The sequence below is a fragment of the Chiloscyllium punctatum genome, chromosome 48 (assembly GCF_047496795.1).
Source record: "Chiloscyllium punctatum isolate Juve2018m chromosome 48, sChiPun1.3, whole genome shotgun sequence".
In the NCBI taxonomy this organism is placed as follows: Eukaryota; Metazoa; Chordata; class Chondrichthyes; order Orectolobiformes; family Hemiscylliidae; genus Chiloscyllium; species Chiloscyllium punctatum.
The window spans coordinates 15,664,741-15,687,422 of NC_092786.1; the positions used below are offsets into that span (position 1 = coordinate 15,664,741).

A 22,682-nucleotide genomic window follows, 5' to 3' on the forward strand; every position below is an offset into this window, starting at 1 on the left:
GAATTGGTTCAAACTCACATCACTTGTTACACCATTCTCTGATTCATGCATCTCATTAAAACTGAGTGGGCCCTTGATACATGGTTAACACTGGTGTCGTGTAACAGCGAATTTTTACTGATTTTTATGAGTTATCTGCCCCTGTCAGAGCTATCAGTGAGCAGAGACATGTACTGTTTATAACCTACATCCGTGGTAATGATTATTGTAATACTCTTTAATTTAACCAAACATTCCTGATGCACCCAGACTGTTAGATATGGACGTATGGACTGTCCTGTTCTAGTTCATTTGATGCTCTTTCAAAAGTTTACCTAGGTGTTATGTATCCCTGCCAACTCACGTTTTGTTTCTCAGGCACACAACTTTCCTTTAGTATGCATTTTAGGGTCGGAGCAATTTGAAAAAAAAGATGCAGGGAGAGACATTCTGCAATGTAAGGAGGAGCTTCTAATCTCCGAGTCCAAACTGTTTAGTGACACACACTCACATTCTGAACATAATCACTTTAGACATGCTCCATATTAGGTTGCCTAAACCGAATTTAGAAACGCAGATTAGAAATGGAATGTTATTTTGTAAAGTGAGAGAGACTTTAAGTGACAGCAAAAATAAAGTCACTAATTTTGTTGGTTAATAATATTATTGAAGTTCTTTTTAGCTTTATCTGCTTGTGGTGGAATGTAGAATTAAAGGGAGTTAACTTCTAATTGAATATTCTAAATATAATCACTTTGGACAAGCTCTGTGTTCAGTTGTCTAAATTGAATTTTGAAATGTTTAGTATGAATTACATGTTATTTTGTAGTGGGACAGAGACTGGCAGTGTCCTCGGAAGACAAGCTCAATTGTTTTACTAGCGGGTAATATGTTTGAACTTTGATTTTAGTTTTATCTGCTTGTGAATGAATGTAGAAATAAAGGGAGCTAACATCCGAATGAATTTGTTTTTTTTTAAAACAAAATACTTGCAACTATCATGTGAAACAGACCTGAAGCTACTCAATTTTACTTCCACCATTTAAATAAAAACACTCCCAAAGAAGCTATTCAGCAAAATAAATATCCCAAGATGTGTATATGTCCATGTTTCAGCGTAACCTCGTAAATACATGATCCAATGTGTTCGGGCTGTACAAGCTGAGACCAGGATCCAGTCTGAGCCTCCAGCAGGAAACCAACAGGCGGAAGCTCTAAGCCTGCCCTTTCCGATGGCCATATAAATCCTGGGCACTAGACCGTAATTCAACACTCCTGGGTCGGCTCTGTTTAGAAAGATCTTGACAGAACCGCTTCCCTCAAGTTATCAGAATGATTGTGTCGACAATTTTTCTCAGTTTATTCCTTACTTTCTTATCATGTGAGTGTTTTTTGTTCAAGTCTGTCTTTGTCACTGTCTCAATGTTAGTCTACCGCAGGAATGTAAAAGACCCAGCCATCATTTCATCAGCATTAATGCTCATGGTTTATTTGTTTTCTTTTTTAAAGGTGTCCAGTCGGAGATTGTGTTGACTCAGCCAGAGGTAGAGACTGGCCGTCCCGGAGGCAGCCTGAAACTGACCTGTAAAACCAGCGGCTTCGATCTTAGCAGCTACTACATGAACTGGGTCCGACAGGTTCCCGGACAGGGTCTGGAGTGGCTGCTGTACCACTATAGTTCATCCAAAAGTAACTATGCACCAGCGATTATGAATCGATTTACTGCCTCCAAAGACAATTCAAACAACATTTTCGCGTTGGACATGGGGAACCTGAAGATCGAAGACACCGCCATCTATTACTGTGCAAGATACTACAGTGATAACTTACTGGGGCCAAGGGACCATGGTGACAGTGACTTCAGGTAAGAACTATGAACTTTCTTAGTGACTTTTTAAAAACTTTCTATTCATGTGACTAATTTCTGAATTAAATGAAACTTAGATTCTGTGCTGAGTTTGGTTTGGTTCAGATTGATTTTTGTTCAGACTGATTATAGACTTCAGTTAAGGCTCAGCAAATAGCTAAAATGGTGATGATGGAGTCAGTTGCTCCGTGTATCTCTTTTTTTTTGGTCAGATGGGCGTTCTGTGTGGCTGGGTTACTTGAAACACTAATATCTCTTAAACAGTCAGCTATAAATAATGTTTAATGTCAGTGACACCCTGACTGAGTTTTATTGTCAACAACAAACGCTAAGAATTCAAAGATGTTTGAGATATTACCAAACATGATTAAAATATGCTAAAACATCATTATTCATTTCTTGAATATATGTTCTTACCATGATTATATTTTCTCATTTATTTTGTTGATGCCAAGCAGGTTAGAAACTGTCATAAAATTTTCTTGCGGTGCTATATTGCAATTTGTTGATTAGATTCTGAGTTTGTTTTACTTGATTCTGTTGAATTGAGTTGATTGGATTTTGGCTTTGTTTTTACTTGGTTTTGTTGAAGTGCGTTGATTGGTTTTTGAAATTGTTTTTTTTATTCTGTTGAATTGAATTGGTTGGATTCTGATTATGTTTCATTCAAATATGTTGTTTTGAGTTGATTGGATTCTGATTTTATTTTCCTTGATTCTGTTGAATTGAGTTGATTGAATTCTTATTCAATTTGTGGAATTGATCAGCATTTTCATGCTTTCTGTAATTGGTGTTTTCTTTCTGGTGAGGAGATTGTCTCTCTGGATTACTGTTAATTACCAATATTTGTGAAGTTCTATTGTTTTTCATGAATCATTTCTGCATTTGTTGAATTTATATGACACATTTTTCTCTGCTTGATTGAAAACATTACATCCATTTGTAACGGTCTGAAAACCAACTTAAGGCAGAAACCCGGAAGTGTGAGAAATGAAATAAATAAGTTTTTAATGCATTGAATTTTTTTAAAAAAGAACTCAGTTCTAATTGTAAACTAACTGAATTTTGTTTTGAGTAGCCTCATTCAAAATAAAATTTGGGACTAAAATCTGAAACTGCAGAATTGAACAGATTAAGTAATTGAAACTAACTTAAAATTATAATGTGGTAATATTTGTCCATTCAGTAATTTTGTTTTGACCATGAAGTGATTAATCAATATATGCCTTCAACCGCTCTACTGTGTGCTGCACAGGATTGTCATGATCAAGAAGGGTGTGCAGGTTGGAAATAAATTGAACTGTTGCCAGAAACGTTACAGCTTTAAGTGTTAAGTCCCCTCACAAACAAGGTTGCTGTTATGACTTGTTATTTCTATTCAATTTAATCATTAGTTTGCTTGATTCTGAGCAGCTTTGTTAGACTTCAATTTGTTTTTTTGTTGTGTGAGGTTACATCATGTTCTTGGTTCTGTTGAAAATGTTTGCAGAGCCAGTTCTGCTGCAAACAAATCATGTTGTGATCTGGTGATCGTTCATCTGTTGAGGAAGGACTGTGCTTGGGTAACATTAAATGTGCTATATTTGGGAAACCATTTCTGGTTTCGACATTGTTTTTGCAATGTTAACACGGTTGGTGACAGTGAACCGCTCCAGGTTCCTCATTCAATGCAATCAGCATGCGAGTTGAAATTTCATAAAGCCTATTATTAAGTGAAAGGCAAATCGCAAAGGTTTTAGAAATGAAGGGAAAACAGATACCTTCGGGCGCCATTTTTACTTAAAAGTAATAATTAAGGATTAATCTAATCCATGCTTTCCAATCCAAATTCAGAACTCCACTATCTAGTTCAATCACAAGGTCTGTCTTTAAACAGTTTACAAGTCATAGAGAAATATAAATAGCATTTCAAAAGTCTAATGTTCTAATAGTTCTTGCTCTTGAGCAAAAATGCCATGACTGTGTTATAATTGATCAAGAAACACCTTTCAATTCCGCTGTACACTACATACATATTTTTCTGACTGGAAAAGATCATTGGCAAAGACCATTTGTAAATTCTGCACAATTCTATGAAGAACAGATCAGTTTCACTACTTTGATCAGTTTCATACGTAACTTGAGTTAATTCATTGTTATGTCCCTGATTAAACTGGATTTGCAGGATAAAAATAAAACATTAACTGAATTATTTAATCTGCACAGTGCTTTATGTGTTCCCAATCTGTGCATTTTAAATAAATAGTTACATTTTACAAAAAAATATCAACCGAAGAGTCATTCTTTCGGAAACAACTGCTATAGTGAATTATGTGACCAAGGACAAATTTTGAATTAATTAAAATAATCCACTCATGAACTCGCAGGGCAGCATGGTGGCTCAGTGGTTGGCACTGCTGCCTCACAGCGCCAGGATCCCAAATTCGATTCCACTCTCTGGTGACTGCCTGTGTAGAGTTTGCACATTCTCCCTGTGTCTGCGTGGGTTTCCTTCGGGCGCTCTGGTTTCCTACCACAGTCCAAAAGATGCGCAGGTCTGGTGATTTGTGCAATTTAGCACAGCCATAGTGTTCAGTGATGTCTAGGTTAGAGTGCATTAGTCAGGGGTAAATGTAAATTATGGGGAATGGGTCTGGTTGGGCTACTTACTGTTCAGAGGGTCAGTGTGGAATTGTTGGGCGAAATGGCCTGTTTCCATACTGTAGGAACTCTACTCTTAAAACCATGGGAGTACTTGCTGCAAACGCAGAGAATTCATTTTACATCGATGTGTTCAGACGTGTGCAGAGTTCACAAATTTGCAGAAGACATGAACTAGAGGATAACGGAGCACATTGTTTATTCAGACACTCAAAATAGAGTAATATTTATTTTAATTAATATACTTGACCGATTTATTGCAATGTAGCGATCCGAAGGAATCTGCTCACATTTGTTAAGTGTGACAATCGTTTAGATTAGATTTCCTGCAGTATGTATCAGGCCATTTGGCCCAACAAGTCCACACCGACCGTCTGAAGAGTAACCCACCCAGACCCATTCCCCTACCCTATATTTACCCCTGACTAATGCACCTAACACTATGGACAATATAGCATGACCAGTTCACCTGACATGCACATCTTAGGATTGTGAGAGGAAACCCACACAGACACAGGGGAGATTGTGTAAACTCCACATAGGCAGTCACCCAAGGCTGGAACCGAGCCTGGGTACTTGGATCTGTGAGGCAGCAGTGCCCACATTTACTTAGACATCTGTTAAAGCGGGCAACTCCAGACAGAAGCATGTTTTCAATTCATACCTTTTTAAATAGTTTCATTCATTAAAAGCAGTAAACAAGAAAATGACCTTGCCCTGATTCCTTCAACAGAAATGCTTTCCACACTGAAATGCAGTATTGACTTTATGCAGTGCATGCAAAATCTCCGCAGTTCAAGGAACGTTTTAAGAATATGTAAAAATAATTTGGAGAATAATCCATTGCCTCCGGATCTGTGCTTTAATTGGCGATATTTCCCACCTCAATAATTTTGTTAAATAGAATGACTTATTAAGTTTATTAACTCAGTGGTTATTTAAGTTCATTGTGAACACATTCTCGTTCACATTAATCCACTGGCTAGTTCCTCTCATGAATGTTCAAGTACAGTGAATATATTTGACGTGAGGAGTTGAGTAATGTATCGTCTAGGATTAAGTCTGTTGTACAGTTTGTTTCAGTGCTATCTCTGACTAACTTGTCAACGGTCCTGACCATTTGTAAATTGTCCAGTTCGGATCCCTGAATCTCAGACAGTTCAATTTCATCTCGCACTTTAAAACCACTTTTATCGGGCAGAAATACAATATTCGATTAGGTGCCTCTGAATTGAGAGCCCTGACTAAGTTGTTCCAATCAGAACGAACGTTTCAGGAACAAAAGGCAGATAGCAAGAGTTTTGAAATTGGTTGTTGGCAACAAGAGATATTTGATTGAGCGAGGCAGATGGAAATATGCTGTACACTTTCTTTGTGCCTCAGTTATGCAGGACATGTTTCGTGGCACAATGTAGAATCAGAATGTTTTTGCATCTTATTATTTGAAAACCTATTATCAGCTTTTAATGTCACTGGCAACGGTCATATTACATTTCAAAACATTTTAATCTTTTTCAGACAAAGTAGACCGTCTGGTGCAGCAACATTCACAGGGGAAAGAGGAAGGGAGTTCGAGGTTGGAATCCAGTGACAGTGAATTGATGGCAATGCAATTCCTAGTTTTATACCTCTGTAGTTCCCATAGAGTTTGAACAATTCGGAGCTGCTATCAAAGTATTGTTGGATAAATGTTGAAATGTTACTTTCATTGTACAAACATTCTGGAACAATTCCTGGTTGTTGGAAGGTATTAATAACTAACATGGTTTATGTACTGTCAAAACAGGTAGGCTGTGTTCTCTGTGATAGTGTCGAGCTCATTGTGTTCAGGTCTGTGATGTTGCAGTAGTGTTCCTGATTCTGTGCCAGGTGGCCTGTGTTCACTTACAACCTGTTAGAGAGGGATGTAACACCATCTCTTATCAGGTTACTTCAGTGCAAGAAAGCAGATTGACATGTTTGGGTGTTTGTTGGAATTCCACTCACAGAGGCCAGTGAAATCTATTCAATCGCTGTCCTGACTTGTGTCTCTTAGATATTAAACAGAATTTTGGCAGTTAGCAGCTTTTTCCAGATCAATATTTATTCACAAGCGTTTGGGCATCGCTAGATGGTGTTAATGGAGTAAGTGCTCAAAGAAATCCCAGCTTTTGACTTGCTGTTCTAACAATATAATTTATAACTAATCCAGATTGAATCATTTTCGAAGCATATTTGATGAGATGATGCTTCGGCTGTTTTACTTTATATTAAACCAGTGCTGTAGCTGAATTTGATTGTTCAGTACGGTGGGGGTTCCCGCTGAATCCAACACTTGCAGCAGATGGAGATAGCTTTTCAGTTGGTCTTCAATTGCTATCTCCGACCATCCAGTCCCTCTGCTAAGAATCCTTTCTCCAACAGGAGTCAAGCCAACGTAATCACTGTTTATCTCAACAGGTGTGAGCTCTTGTGCCAAAAACATGAAAACAATTTGGTGAAGAGGGCGTCTCTGGATGCGAAAGGTTAACTTTGCCTTCTCTCCACAGGAGCTGCTAGACCTGCTGAGTTTCTTCAGAAATTTCTGTCTTTTATTTTGGTTTTCTAGCATTTAAAGTTTGTTGTTTCATTGAAAAAAATTATGTTCGATTAAACACGTTCTTCAGAGAAAAGATGCATTTGAACAAATTGCGAATGTTCAGAGATATTAAATATCAGAGAATCATTGAATTTGAGTGCCCTGATCTCGAGCTGGAATTTCACAAGAACCTATTATGAAGTAACAACCCACTCCAGAGTGCAATGGCTGCTGTAATTGGGTGGAAGTTATTTTGATCACTCAAATAGAGAATGTCAATTATCTCGTTCCAAATAATCAACAGAATATTTTTTCAAAGCATGTGTGAAACAATTAACTTGTTGAAATATTTTAATAAAAAGTGTTCACCGCCAGTGCTAGCTTAATGAATGACACAATGATAGGAAGGTAGGAGCAAGAGGAGGGCACTCAGCCCCTCGAGCTGTTCCACCACTTACTTAGATCATGGAGCATCTGTGAGCTAAATCCGCAAGTCTCCCTTTGGCTAAAACTCTTTAACACCTTTGACTAACAAGCAAAAACTATCCCAGATTTACTGATTCAGTAAACAAAGGGAGACACCATTTCTGAAAGACATTCCTGTGAGTACTGTGAAACAATGAGACTGGAATTAATTGCTCATGAAAATAAACTTTAAATCTCTGACTATTTCCAACTGAAACATCCCAATCATCATATTTCATTAAGTTAACACTATACTTCCCTGGAATAAAGAAATATAATGTGTGATTGCCTTGCTAAAAATGAGGGATGCTTGATTCCTATTATATGATTAAGAAATAGCTCTGTTCCTTCAGTGAAAACACAGTCAAATCACACAAAAGGAAACCATGTCATCTTTTGTAGACACACAAGTGCCTCAAATAATTTACGATTCTTCCAGTGGTTGTTTGAATCTCTAGACAGGTGTGGAAGTGTCAGACTTTTTATATTGTCTTGAGAAACCAGTTGTCATCAGTCTATTTGAATTGCTGGTTTGTGTGGTATTAGCACATTCAGAGCGCTGGTAGGAAGTGAGTCCCATTGCTGGGATTGAGGAAGAGGACACGGGCAGGGAAATATTTGAGAGTGAAGTTGAAGTCTGATTTGGAGGAAAGCTTTCAGGAGAAGCATTTACATGCATTTGCGCCCTTATCCTCAAGGGTCACAATTTTGGAACATGCTGCCAAAGGGACATGACCACATGCAAAATGGAAGCTGAAGAAGGCACCTTGGCCCCTCTAGAAGGCTATTCCATTCATGGGATCATCATTAATCTTGCTGCTCACCAATCTTCCCAACACTCGATAACATTGAACCTGATTGTTTACTATTCAGCAAAAGAATGGTGAACCTTTGGAATTCTCCACCACAGACATTGATTGAGGACAAAACATTAAATGATTTCAATAAGGAGATAGATTCCTTCAAAGCTTAAAAAAATGCTACAGATATGTGGGAGAAAGGGAAACAGGCTACAATATTGGTTGAAAGCCATGAAAACATTGAATGGGACATGGTTTGTCGGTTTGTAAGTTTGCATGTAATGCCAACACTGGTGGTATAATTGGCAGTGAAAGTTATCTAAACGTACAATGAGATCTTGATCAGCTGGGCCAATGGGCTGAGGAGTGGCAGATGGAGGTTAATTTAAATGAACATGACGTGTTGCTTTTTGAGAAGATAAATCAGGTCACAACTTACAGAGTTAATGGTAGGGCACTGGGTAGTGATCTTAAACATAGGGCCCTGAGGGTCCAGACTCATAATCTTACAGAGTTAATGGTAGGGCACTGGATAGTGATGTTGAACCCTGAGGAACCTGAGGGTTCAGACTCATAGATTCTTGAAAGCATTGTCTCAAGTACCTAGTGTGTTGAAGGTGTTTTGCACATGTACCTTCATTGGTCAGAGCACTAAGCGCAGGAGTTAGGGCTTCATGTTGTAACTGTCCAAAACATTGGAATGAACTGCCAGAGGAAGTGGTAAATGCAGAGATAGGTCCAACATTTAGAAGACATTTGAACAGCTACAGGAACAGGATAGGTCTGGATGGATATGGGCCAAAGGCAGGCAAGTGGAATTAGTTTAATTTGGGAACTCTGATCAGCATGGATGAGCTGGACCAAAGGAACTGTTTCTGTGCTGTACGACTTTATGACTCTCTGACTTTATGGTGGAGTAGAGCAAAGTTGGAAGGTGGTGAGCAAGTGAGGGGCGAGATTGGGAATATGGGAGAGTTTGGGCTGGTAGGCTGTGAGGTGTTGGCTGGCTGCTGGGTAAGCTTGCATGCACTCTGTCTGGCAAGGTGGCATCAAGGTAAATGGTAATGGTCACAGGATAATTTGTTTCAATTGTGCTTGGTAGGTGAGGGGTAGTTTGAGCTGAAATGCAGGAGGTCTGTCTTTGCCAGACAGGTTTATGGAGAGGTGGGCAGGATGCAGGCTGGTTAGTGTAGAGGTGGGCAGAGTGCCAGGATATTTCAGGGTGGAAGGTCACTGTAATGAAGTGACAGGTGGACGTCAAAATGCAAAGCTCGGAGTCTGGCAAAATGGTAGGTTGTAATGCACAGATGCAAAAGGAGCGAGGATGCAATGTGCACAGGTTGACTTGGGTAAGATGAGAGGTCAGTGATCAAGGGCTGAGGTCATGTCTTGGGTAGTGGGCTTTTGTCAGAGGTTGTGAAAATGATGGTGCTAGCTCCAGTCAGGGCCAGATTCACCATGGGCCAGGTGCAGGGCGGCAGGAGTGTAAATGAGTGAAAGGAATTGAGATAATATGTCCATCTGGAATATCGAATATAGAACATTACAGTGCAGTACAGGCCCTTCAGCCCTCGATGTTGTGCTGACCTGTGGAACCAATCTGAAGCCTATCTGTCCTACACTATTCCATTTTCATCCATATGTTTATCCAATGATCTTTTAAATGCCCTTAAAGTTTGGCGAGTGTGCTATTGTTGCAGGCAGTGCGCTCCATGGCCCTACTACTCTCTGAATAAAGAAACAACCTCTGACATCTGTCATCCATGTCCTCTCCTGCTAGCCATCACTGTTCAAGGAAAAAGATTTTCACTGTCCACCCTCTGTTTATCTTTTATGTCTCAATTAAGTTACCTCTCAACCTTCTTCTCTCAAACAAAAACAGTCTCAAGACCCTCATCCTTTCCTCATTAAACCTTCCCGCCATACCAAACAACATCCTGGTAAACCTCCTCTGATCTCTTCCAAAGCTTCCACATTCTCTCTATAATGTGGTGACCAGAACAGTACACAATACTCCCAAGTGCGGCCACACCAGAGTTTTGTACAGCTGCAGCCTAACCTCGTGGTTCTGAAACTCAGTCCCTCTATTGATGAAAGCCAACAGAAAGTATGCCTTCTAAATAACTCTTATCAAACTGGCTGGCAACTTTTAGGGATCTACGTACATGGACACCGAGATCTCTCTGCTCAGATATACTACCAATATGTATTGCTTTGGATGTGTTTTGTGTGATAGGGGTTGTGTGTTCCGGGCATGAATGGGTAGGGTTTGTCAATGTGAGTGGAAATTTAGGTCTAGACAGAGTAAGTGCAGTGGTTAGTCTGAAAGATGAGGTTTGGTGGTGAACTGCGCGTCAATTTGATAGTTATTAAAGTTAAAGATTACCAGTTCATTTCTCAAATCATATTTACGTAAATACTCAGCTGTAACACTCCAAAGTCTCTGAACCTAAATGGTCCTCCATTTTTCAGAGGCCTCCAGAATTCAGTTAATTGTAAATTAGATGTTTCAACTTCCAGACAATTGGCATGAGTTCAGCCGTGACAGCCCTCCTCCTAGTCCCAGTGCTCAGCTCCTGCCTGTGCTGCTGCTGCAGTGACCTTCCTCCCAGAGAGAACATTCTGCCTTGCATTGATAAGTGAGGAAGGCTCACTGGACCTGATTTCCAAGTATGGGGACAGCAAACACGAGGGGACACAACTTTAAAGTGAGGAGAGACAGGTATAAGACAGATGTCAGAGGTAGTTTCTTTAATCATTGAGTAGTTAGGGAATGGAATGCTTTGCCTGCAACGGTAGTAGATTCGCCAAGATTAAGTTATCATTGGACAGGCTTGGATGCTGCCTGAACTGCTGTGCTCTTCCAGCACCACTAAACCAGAATCGGATTTCCAGCATCTGTAGTCATTGTTTTTACCTAGGCATACAGACGTACATGGAATAGTGTAGGTGGGATGGGCTTCAGATTAGTATGACAGGGTGGCGCAACATCGAGGGCCGAAGGGCCTGTATTGCACTGTAATGTTCTATGTTGTACTCTGATTTCTCTCCGGGGGTACTGCCAGCGGTTGGGTATTTCCAGCAGCACGGTACCTAGTGGGGCAGCACGCTAGTTCCGTGGTGAGCGCTGCTGCCTCACAGTGCTAGGGACTTGGGTTCCATTCCAGCCTTGGGTGACTGTCTGCGTGGAGTTGGCACTTTCTCCCCATGTCTGTGTGCGTTTCCACCCACAGTCCAAAGATGTGCAAGCTGGGGGAATTGCACATCTTCAGTGATTGGGAGGTTAGGTGCATTAGTCAGGGTTAACTGTAGCATAATAGGGTAGGGGAATAGGTCTGGATGGGTAACTTTTCAGAGGGTGGGTGTGGACTTGTTGGGCCAAATGGCCTGTTTGCACACACTGTAGAATTTTGATGAATCTGCATTTCCTTGGTTTGTATTTTGTGAAACTTCTTTGCTCTTCACAGCAATCCAGTGAAAGTGTCAGTTGGTGAGATCTTCAAAGTTACTGGGGTGGGATCAGGATGTTCTTCTTCCTAAATTATATGGCAATGGTCAAGGTCGAGGGCATGTTTCTAAAGAAGGAACCAATGATCGTGATCAGCAACTGGTAGGAAACAAAAATAAACTCCAGTTATCCTGTAGACTCAGTGAGAGCATACTGGCAAACGTTTACAACTGAGGATACATTTGAGTAACTGATAAGGTCAAATGAACAGAAACTAACATGCTCAATTGGTCATTCTATTGTAGAGACACCGTCTCCCCCCACGCTTTATGGCCTGGTCTCCTCCTGTCAGGAGCACGACACCAGTTCTGCGACCTTTAGTTGTTTGGCGATGGACTATTCCCCTGACGTCACCAAGGTAACCTGGAAGAAGGGTGGGGAGTTAATCATGACTGGATTTAAGACTTACCCATCAGTGAGAAACAAGAAGGGAACCTACACCCTGAGCAGCCAGTTAACCCTGACCGCGTCAGCGGCAGATTGAAAAATCTACTGTGAGGTTCAACACAACGGGTCACACAAGATCAAAGAAATGCCATGTCCAGGTATGTGTTGTGGGAACTGAGATAAACAGAGCATCTGGGATTAATATGAAGAAGGCATTATTTATAACCGTTTTCACAGAATCACCTTATACAGCACAGTAAAAAGGCCCTTTGATCCATCCAGTTCACGCCTATCAATAACAGCCACCGAACTATTCCAGTCTCATGTGCCAGCACCTGATCCATTGCCTTGTGTAACTTGCCCTTGCAAGGATGCATCGCAATACTTCATACCTATTATGAGGGGCTCAGTCTCTAAATGACTTATAGGTGCTGAGCTCCAGGCTAACACCACCCTCTGTTTGATTTTGTTTTCCCCTGAGATCCACTTGGAAGCTCCTGGCCTTACCTTCTCTCTCCATCAAGGGGAAAGGTTTCATCCAGTTTACCCTGTCTATGCCTAAAATAATTCTCGACATCATGATAATCTTCTCCCTAATTCCCTCTGCTCCAAGGAAAACCCCTGTCTATCTAAACTAATTTCATAACTAAAACCCTCCAACCCACGCAAGATCCTGGCAAATCTCATCAATACTGCCTTCAGTGTAATCACATTCCTTCGAGAACATGTATACAACGCTTCAGTATGGCCTAACCAGTGTTCTATTAAGTTCCAGTATCATCTCCCTACTCTTCATTGTCAATGTCTCGGCTCATAAAAGAAAATATCCTCTCACCTTCTTAGCCTCTTTATCCAGACAACACAGTACTATAGGGGATCGGTGGGTACATGCACCAAAGATCCTCAGGCCTTTCCAGGGTTCCACCATTCAAAACGTCATACCTCACAGATTCTTCTGCCGAATTACATCACGTTATATTTATGCAGAATAATTTCCATTTGCAACTTCTCTTCACATACAACCAATCCTTTTATATCCTCCTGCAATCTAAAGCCATTATGCTCATGACTTACCAACATGACAGTTTTCATTTCATCTGTGAATTCACTGGTTAATCGTCCTAAATTTGAGTCTTAATCATTGGTGTGTAAGAGAAATAACAAAGAAATCAAACCAATCCCTACAGAGCACCAGGAGACATAGATTTCCAGTCACGCAGGCACCCGATGACTATTATCCCCTGCTCCCACCACTCAGCCAGTTCGAGATCCAATCTGTCAAATTAACTCAGATCCCATTGGCTCTGATTATTTCTATCATCTGGATAATGAGTTATCTCTCTGAAAACTACTATCAAATTCTTACACATGACTTCCTCTCAATAAAACCGTGCTGAAAATTGTTGATTTATCTTCCAAATGAAGACTAATTTCACTTCTCAATAGTTTCCCTACCACTGAGATGAGCTTGACAGATCTGTGTTTTCATTATTTATACCTTCCTTCGTCCTGCATGACAGTGCAACGTTGGCTGATCTACACTGACTTGGCACAACTGCTGTGGCCAGACAAGAATTCTAAATTATTGTCAGCAACCCAACTATTTCAACCTTTGCATCGCTCAACAGCTCGGTATACTTTTCATCTGCCCTGGAAATATAACCACTTTTCATTCAGCAAGACAACACAGAACATCACATCATGTGTCCTAATTTCTGAAAACTACATCACAACACCACCCCCCCCATGTTTTCTGTCCCCATTTTGTCCCTCTTACTAGTGAACACTGACACAACACGTTCGTTTTGACCACAACCTAATCCTCCGGCTCCACTCCAATAATACACTTAATGAGCATTACTGTTTCCCGAATAATTCTTTTATTATGAATGAGCGTGTAACTTTTAAAAATATTTTCCTTTATTTTGACTGCTATTATTTTCTCATGGTCCCTTTTGCTCTTCTAATTCCTCTGTCTTTCAAACTCCCCCTTGCACTCCATACTGTACTCCATACTAATTCCTATTGTTTTGAGATTTCAGTATAGACCGGAAGCCTCCCTTGTTTCTCTTTATCTCACCCTCCATGCCCTTTGGTGTCCAGAGCCCACTGCATTCTTGGTCCCACTCAGTGGCTTCCTGGGAAATGTCCTCCCTGTGATTTTCTTATCTCTCTCTTAAATGTGTCACACTGCTCTGACTCTGATTTACCAATAAGTGTCAGCTTCCAGTCCACTCTGGTCAAGTCATTACCTGATCTTACTAAAATTGTCTTTCCCCTTTTCAGAACGTTGAGCCAATTTCTATTCTTTTGCAGCACAATCTGAAATCCAACTGATTTACGATCACTGTCTGCAAAGTGCTCCACTTTTGAGGTTTTACCCACTGGGTCGACTTTATTCCCTAAAGTTAAGTCCATGTTCACCCCTTTCTTGCAAGGTCTGGATTAAAATTCTCAGTATTAAACACATACTTTGTTAAAATTTTCTCCTGGGGGCATTTTCAGAATTGTGCTCCCTCTAAATTTTTGACAAAATGAATATCCAAGCCTATGCACAGGAAGTTAATAACCTCTTTTCTCATTCCCCTATTTAATTTACATTTCTTTGAAATTTGCCCATGTATCTGCACTTGGTCTTTGGAACTGTAGTAAGGTCTATCGTGCTCTCACAGTAGTTATGTTTGCTGTATTTTGGTTTTGAAGAACTGTCCATTTGCCTTTGTTCGAGGAGGTATCCATGGTTTCATTTCTCTTTACAGCCTAAAATACCCTTGTCAGAATTGCGACAGAAGCAACATTCTGTACCGCACACCCCCAGCCCTCATCCTTTTCCATTTTTCCCTGTCTCACCTGAAGGCACTAAATCCTGGAATATTGAATAGCCACTCCTGCCCCGCTCTCAATATGTCTCTGTGATAGCAACCGCATCATTTCCTCATTTATGCCGGTAATTCATCTGCCTTGTTCATCAGACTCTGTCATTAAAACAAATACCATCCAACACTGCTATCTCCCTTTTGATGTTACCGGCCTATAGTTTCTATGCCTCCTTGACTCCCTTGCTGTGTCCTATAATTTTAGTCTTTCACATTGTCCTGCTGATCTTTCTGTGTGGATCCCAGCTTCTCCAGCACTCTGCACAATTATGATTCTTGTATCCATTGACAACAAGAAACCTTGATATATGAGAACTGATTATATTTGTTATGAAATTCGTCAGATAATTTATGCGATGTGTTTCCTAATGATCTAGGTATTCTCCCACCAACTCTTATCCTAACTGTGAGCTCCAGTGAAGAAATTGCAAGCAGCAAGTTTGCAATCGTCGCCTGTTCAATCATCGATTTCCATCCGAAGTCAATCTCCGTGAGTTGGTTGAAAAATGGCCGACCCTTGGATTCTGGCTTCTTCACGTCTCCCGTGTGTGAGGCAAATGGAAACTTCTCGGTGATGAGTCGGCTGATGGTCCCTTATGGCGAACGGTTCAACAGCGCAGTCTATACCTGCCAGGTCACTCATGGAGAGAATATTCAAAGTAAAAACATCACCGCACTCCAGGGTAAGAGACACACACTGAGAGAGCTACAAATCATTCTAAACTCTGATGTGAATCAAACACACTAATTTATCAGGCGTAGTAAACAGCAAGGTACAGCTTCTCATGTCCCAACATGCCACGTATCTCATTTCAGTTTGAGTGTTACATTAGCATCGCTCATGACTCGACATTTTGGCATGTCAGAAAAGCATGTTTCCTCTCTGTTGAAGATAGATATATAGACAGTGAGCTTTGTTAAATAGTTTGTTGCCTGACCATGCTGGGAGAGGGTTCAGAGGGCCGCTTCAAGGATAAGTTTGGGGGTGGAGGGGGGATATTGGAGAGATATCTGATTGAAACATAGAAAATACTGAGAGACTGAGGTCGAGTGAACGTGGAATAGATGTTTTGACTGGTAGGCCAGACTAGGACCCAAGGGCACACTCTCAGGGTCAAAGGGGCACCGTTTAGAACTGAGATGTGGGGAGAAATGTCTTCAGCCAGAGGGTGATGAGGCTGTGGAACTTGTTGCTGCAGAGGGCTGTGAAGGCCAGGCCATTGTGTGTATTCAAGCCAGAGATAGATCGGCTCTTGTTTAGAGAAGACAGTAGAATGGTTTTAGCCTGAAACATCGATTTTCCTGCTCGTCGGATGCTGCCTGACCTGCTGTGCTTTTTCAGCATCATTCTGATCTAAACTCTGGATTGGCCGTACAGCTTTATTCTGATCCTCTATCTTATGAGGCTGTGGTCTCAAAAAGACGTGGTTAAAATATGCAGTGACCCTTACTTGAAAATAAATCAAAATGCGTTCAAAGCTTCATTCCCTGCTCAGGAATGACCTGTTGGCCTTGGACACTGTACGACATCGATTTTTATCTGGTACTGAGCTCTTTAACTTCATTTATGGGATCAGACCACAGACCAAGTGGGTATCACATCAACTGGGATAAATGTGATCTCACTGAGCTTCTTTAAGATGCTCTCTGTAATTATTGGATGCGGCAGGAGAATAAATTCTGGTCAGAATGCTACAATAGGGATGAGTGAACTAGGAATTCGAAACAGGCTGATTTAGCCTGGTTTGGGGTGGTGATGTTTACACAGTGAGTAGTGGATGTCTATAAAATTAGTGCACATTTCCATCGCGTTTGTAGATTAATTTAAGACGCTTTTGTTTGTTTTCTTTTCTCCCCACTCAATGAAGAAATTAAAAAATGCGGCTTGGTAAATAAAGTGAAAGTACAGACCAGTCATGAACTCACTGAATGGAGGGAAAGACTTAAGGAGATGGGTGTCCTTCTCGATATCCAATGCTGTACTCAATGTCTTGTTTTCCGAACTACTCCAAACACAGCTCACGAGGAACAATGACATAAATTAGAGAATGACATCACAACAATAACGCAAAGTATTTTTGATCACTTTAAATATAATGAACAGAATTTCCATAGCTGTTCACCGCTCCTGTAACACTTTAGAACTCTGCAAAGAGAATAATTATTATTTATTATCATTTGCCCAAAATTTGGGATGTGATTTGGCAGTCAGCATGACCAACAGCATTTGCACCTAAGGGTTATGAACATGGAAATGAACTCATTATATTCAGATTATTCTTGTCACAAGTATCAATAGATGGTGTTAAGTGAGAGAGAAACTCCGAAAGAAAGGTAATTCCATGGGTTACATGATGGTATCTTCGATGATTTTACTTTTTTCACAGGTTTCACTTGTTACAAAGCCAGTGTTCTTTAGGAATAATTACACAGGGTATGTCCTCGGTAATCACAAATGCTTTCACAAATCAAAATACATCAACAACAGTAAGCATCCTTTCAGCAATAGTTGGAGTTGCCATTTTGAAGGTGGTGTCTTCACCTTGTGAAGAAGCAATCTGAAGATTGGGTGCTTTTATCATAAAGGGGCATTTTTCATTGACTTTGATTTTTGTTTCATAGAAGATACCAAGTGCCACCCGAACACCGTTAAAATCCTCCCACCGCCAGGAGAACAAGTCTTACTGGAGGCGACGGTGACGTTAACCTGCGTTGTGTCCAATTTTCCTTCTGGAGTCAGCGTGACCTGGAAACAAGAAAAGAAGCCTCTGAAAACAGAGTTTGCTGACCAGCCTGGACAGAATCCCGACAGCGTGATCAGCAAATTAGACATTTCTACTGAAGCCTGGCTGAGTGGTGTTACGTTTGAATGTGTGGTGTACCATCAGAATCTACCGACTCCGCTGAGAGACTCCATCCACAAGGAGAAAGGTGAGCGGTGAGATTAAAGCACAAAGGATCCCATGTGTAATCCAGATCCAGTTACATCAATGTCAAGCTTTGATTGGTAATGAAGAAACACAATTGAGAGTATTAATGATGCATCTGAAGGCAGGATAGCTAGGTAGCTTATTAAGAAAAAGATGGACCAAAGGTCCATTAAGTCAGATAAAGTGGGAAGAAGCCTGGGTTTTGACGTCACAATCAGCAATGACAGTTGGACAGAATACCCTTGTTGTGGGCTGGAAACATGGAGGCAACTTTCACATTAAACTTTACTTTTTTTAACTGAACAGAATGTGTACCATTCTGCTCCTTTAGTAAACGGAAGTGAATAAATCCCAAATTAAACATGGCATATTTTAATATTTAGTGAAATTGTGATATTGGTTCAGGATTTTTTGGTTGATTTATATTTGTCTCAAATATTTTGCAGTGATTATTCCGCTGGAGCCATCAGTGTCGGTCCTCCTGCCACCAACAGAAGAAATCTCCGCTCAGAGGTATCTCTCCCTCACCTGTTTAGTGAGAGGTTTCTCCCCCCGAGAGATCTTCGTCAAGTGGACAAACAATGACAAGCCGGTGAATCCCAGTTACTACAACAACACTGAGGTGATGGCGGAGAGTGACAACATCTCCTTCTTCATGTACAACCTGTTATCCATTACAGTGGAGGAGTGGGCTAGCGGTGATTCTTACTCCTGTGTGGTGGGACATGAAGCGATTCCACTGAAGATCATCAACAGAACAGTCGATAAATCCAGCGGTAAACCGAGTTTTGTAAACATTTCACTTGCACTGATGGACACTGTTAATTCATGTCAATAAAAATCTCAAAGTTGCATTTAATAATTCAACAAAAGTAATAAAGTTTTTTTTTCCTCCAGTTGTGAGTTAAATACTGAATTAGTTGTTTCTCACTCTGACTTACATTGCATCTGTGTAGTTAAAGTGGATTATTAACAGGTCTAGGACGAGTGTCTTGTGCAGTTAATGTTCTCTGCTTAGACACACCCTGGGTCAGAGACAGAGTAAAGCTCACTCATTGCAGGATTCCGCCAAGTACCTTATCCATCCTAAATCCCTCTGTGACAAAATCGGACAATGTCCATTTTATGTCAAGAGTAGAGCTCAAGTTTTGAACTTGGTGTTCTTGATTCCCCCGATTGGACATTTTTACAAATTTCATGTAAGTTTTAAACTGACACATTGCACCAATTGGAAATGAAAATTTAAACACTTTAAAATTAATTTTGATTGGAACATACCAATCGTAAAGAGTGCAGAGCAGTTTGAATGGAACCTTTGTTTCTGAGGAACTGCCAGGGATCTTGCGCCAGCACATGAGTTGACAGGATGTATCTTCACTTTCACACCAAAGAGAATCGATAGATAAGTTGTCGTGGAGCAGAGGGGAGGGGAATGATGAATGGTCTGTCCACTTGCTCCCTGTGCAGCGTTTTCAAAGTAGATGTCCTCTGTAATGTAACTCAGTTGCTAACAGGAACAGTCAGCTTCTTGCTTACTGTCCAAAGATTTAACATTTCCATGCAAAATAATACAATTGAAGCATGTTGGACACGCTTGGCCCTGTTAATAAATGATTAACATTGATTCCCATAATCCAAAACTGGTGTTTGCATCGTCCCGGTTTGAATTCCATAGTTTTGTTTCAGTTTTCTGGAGCACATGGGATCAATTCTGGTATTCGAATACCTGATATCATTTTGTTTCGCATACAGAACACAAGTAGACATTTTCTAATAAACATATTCAGAAATGTTATCTCTGGGGCAGTGGGGATTTGAACTCAAGACTTTTCTCTCAGAGACAGAAGTTCTATCACTGCAACAGAAGAGTTCCACACAAAACGCTTATCTCTCCATGACGATGGGAAATGTTTCCTTCAACACCAAGGTCAAATCTAATTATGAGCAATCCATTAAAATTAAGACAATAAATTAGAATAACAAAAAATGCAGTTTGGCATAAGAACAGATACAGAGTGATGATCACAAATACACACGTAATGACACATATACAGGCTCTCACCTAAAGACACATATTTATGTGCACACTCAAATGTGCATATTGATAAGACATCACATACGCATACTTGCACAGAGCCACACATGCAAGTGGTACTTGAACACTCACCTTAGCTCTTTCAAAAATTCACATACACCGAAAGAAAATCTTTTGCACAAAATACCAGGGGTACTCAAACAGAACCATGAGAAACATAGACACACGGTAACACACAAATGGGCATGAAGACATATACATTCATACAGCACAATGCGTACAACACAATACATGCATGAACACAGATAAAAATTCCGAAAAGTGTCCTCCCACATGTCGACTCACACAGACACGTAAGTGCACAGAGATAAATATTATTATCATTATTTTACCATTTTTAGAATCACAAACATATGATAACAGAGGTAGCTTAATTAGTTATTTTTAGACCGCATTGATCAGTATGTATACAATATCACACGTACACACAAATTCAGAGTCTCACATGCAGACACACAAGTGCATAGATCAACAAATAGAGGGATGTTTATTAAATAAGTATAATGGGTACAAGCATCAGCAAGCATCCACAAGCAATAACACAAACAAGCTTCTCAGGAGATGCTTTGGTAAAGATTGCCACACAAGCAAACATCATCATATAAATATAAACATCCATCAAAACATAACATTGCATGCTAACATTTATTAAGCATAAACATGAAAATAACCTAATGTAGGTAGGATCTGACACACATAAGCACTCATTTTAGATAGCACTAATGAAAAGTGAACACTCACAAAGACATTACAAGATAAGCATTGGCAGCAGCGAAGTGGAATATTAGCGTGATGATGCTTACACAATGTGAAAAGACCAAAATTTAGGTACACAAACACATGAGCACACCAGCAGTAAAGGAACAGGAATATGTTTATTCATGCACAGACTCCAACATGGGCAAGAGTGAAGTAAGAGACTCTCATAACCACATACACAAACATTAAAGGAAAACCAAACTCACCAAGCAGTAGATCAAATAAATTAAGGGACACATGCACAAAAACTTATTCCTAATATTCAGATCCTACAAACAAAAATGTGAAGCAATGTCCTGACTGTGATGTCACTTATATTCATGATTTGCCAAGCAATTGGTCACCAATACATAAAGATGAGAATCACATTTGAACTTTTATTCAGTGATGGAAACAATTTTCAACTAAAGTGCTGTCACATCCTATATTTAAAATATAATGATTCAATTAAAATAATCATTCGTTATCAGCATTCCTCAAATAATAAAATCCTTAAATAATAGATTGAAAGAAAAAATAATTTAAAACATTCTGACATGGACAATGAAGAATGAACATGTGCAGTTAGTATTTGTAATTTCTTGCTGAGAGTCAATAATGCACTAATAGATACAGAGAAGAGTCACATTTGAGAAATACCTGACTGCTTTATGAAGATGTAATGGTCTCTAATTACATGACTTCGATGCAGATAGATCGATCTGGATCAATAAACAATCTAAATACTTTCTCTCGGCTTTATATTCATACATTCAATAGATCGCACCTGGATTGAAGACTATGAGGATGATAACAGCAACAATTGGACAACTGCTTCCACATTCATTACCTTGTTCTTCCTGAGTATTTTCTACAGCGCTGCCGTAACTCTGGTGAAGGTGAGAATAATCACATCCTTCACACGACGAGCAGCCCAATATGTTTTGTGAAATCTCTAAATGTGCCATTGAATAAACAGCAAATCTGAAAGTCCCTGATCATAAATATCTGCGTCAATGCTTTATTTCTCTTTTCCAGGTTAAGTGAATGAATTGTGGACCCCCTTGATTTTCGTGCTTTGCTTATCAAGGTCTCTGAATTCCCAATCTACAATCTGTCCTGTTGCTGACTCTAACAGTGAGATTACTTCAGTTTATCAGCGTGTAACTGAGACAATTATTAATGGATTTTCGTTTTTACTTTGATATCGTTGAGATGGTTGTGGTTGGAAGAATTTGTAGCTTCCCAGTTGTTTGAAGCCCATTTGTTTGGTTTTTATTTGTTCCTTACTCAGAATGGTTGCCTACCTTTTCTGATGAGCCTTTGTATTCCCTTTATTGTGACTGTTACTGATGTACAGAAAATTCCCACCTCACAGCGCATGTGTTCTCATCTCAATGTGGCATCCAGCCATTATATTCACTTCTGTGAGCTTTTACATCAACTTTTTGGATAAAAATGCTTTCTGAAATGGTTAATAAATCTCGAATGAATATGCACTAACCTTGAGTTTGCTTAATTCTTTCTTCAAGGCCCAGTCCCACATCCTACTCCTTTCCCAGCCAAATGCTTTCACTTGTTCTGTTTGGTTGTGTTTCATCCAGTCATTTAGTTTAATGCTGCGCTACCATGCAGCCCACTAATGTAAATACATCTTTCACACGATATGCCTGATGGAACACTCCAGAGGCAGAATGATTAGAGAACATTTCCTCTTATGCACAAAGGGTCACGACCTTGGGTCACGTAATGATAATTTTATTGGCTCCACCAGAAGCCGATAAAAGGCAGGCAAAGGTGTTTGAAAGTTTACTCTACACCGTCTAAACTAAAAGTACTC

At 40.1% G+C, this 22,682-nt stretch overlaps 1 pseudogene and 1 gene segment (V, D, J or C); both read left to right on the forward strand.

Annotated features, from left to right (window-relative positions):
* The first annotated feature begins 1,258 nt into the window (after positions 1 to 1,258).
* On the forward strand, positions 1,259 to 12,300 carry LOC140468797 (Ig heavy chain V region-like; annotated as a pseudogene).
* LOC140468752 (Ig heavy chain C region-like) lies at positions 1,727 to 18,881 on the forward strand. The segment is given in 5 exon segments: positions 1,727 to 1,843; positions 12,062 to 12,361; positions 15,457 to 15,762; positions 17,702 to 18,010; positions 18,456 to 18,881. Coding segments are annotated over 4 exon segments (1,020 nt in total).
* Positions 18,882 to 22,682: the final 3,801 nt, after the last annotated feature.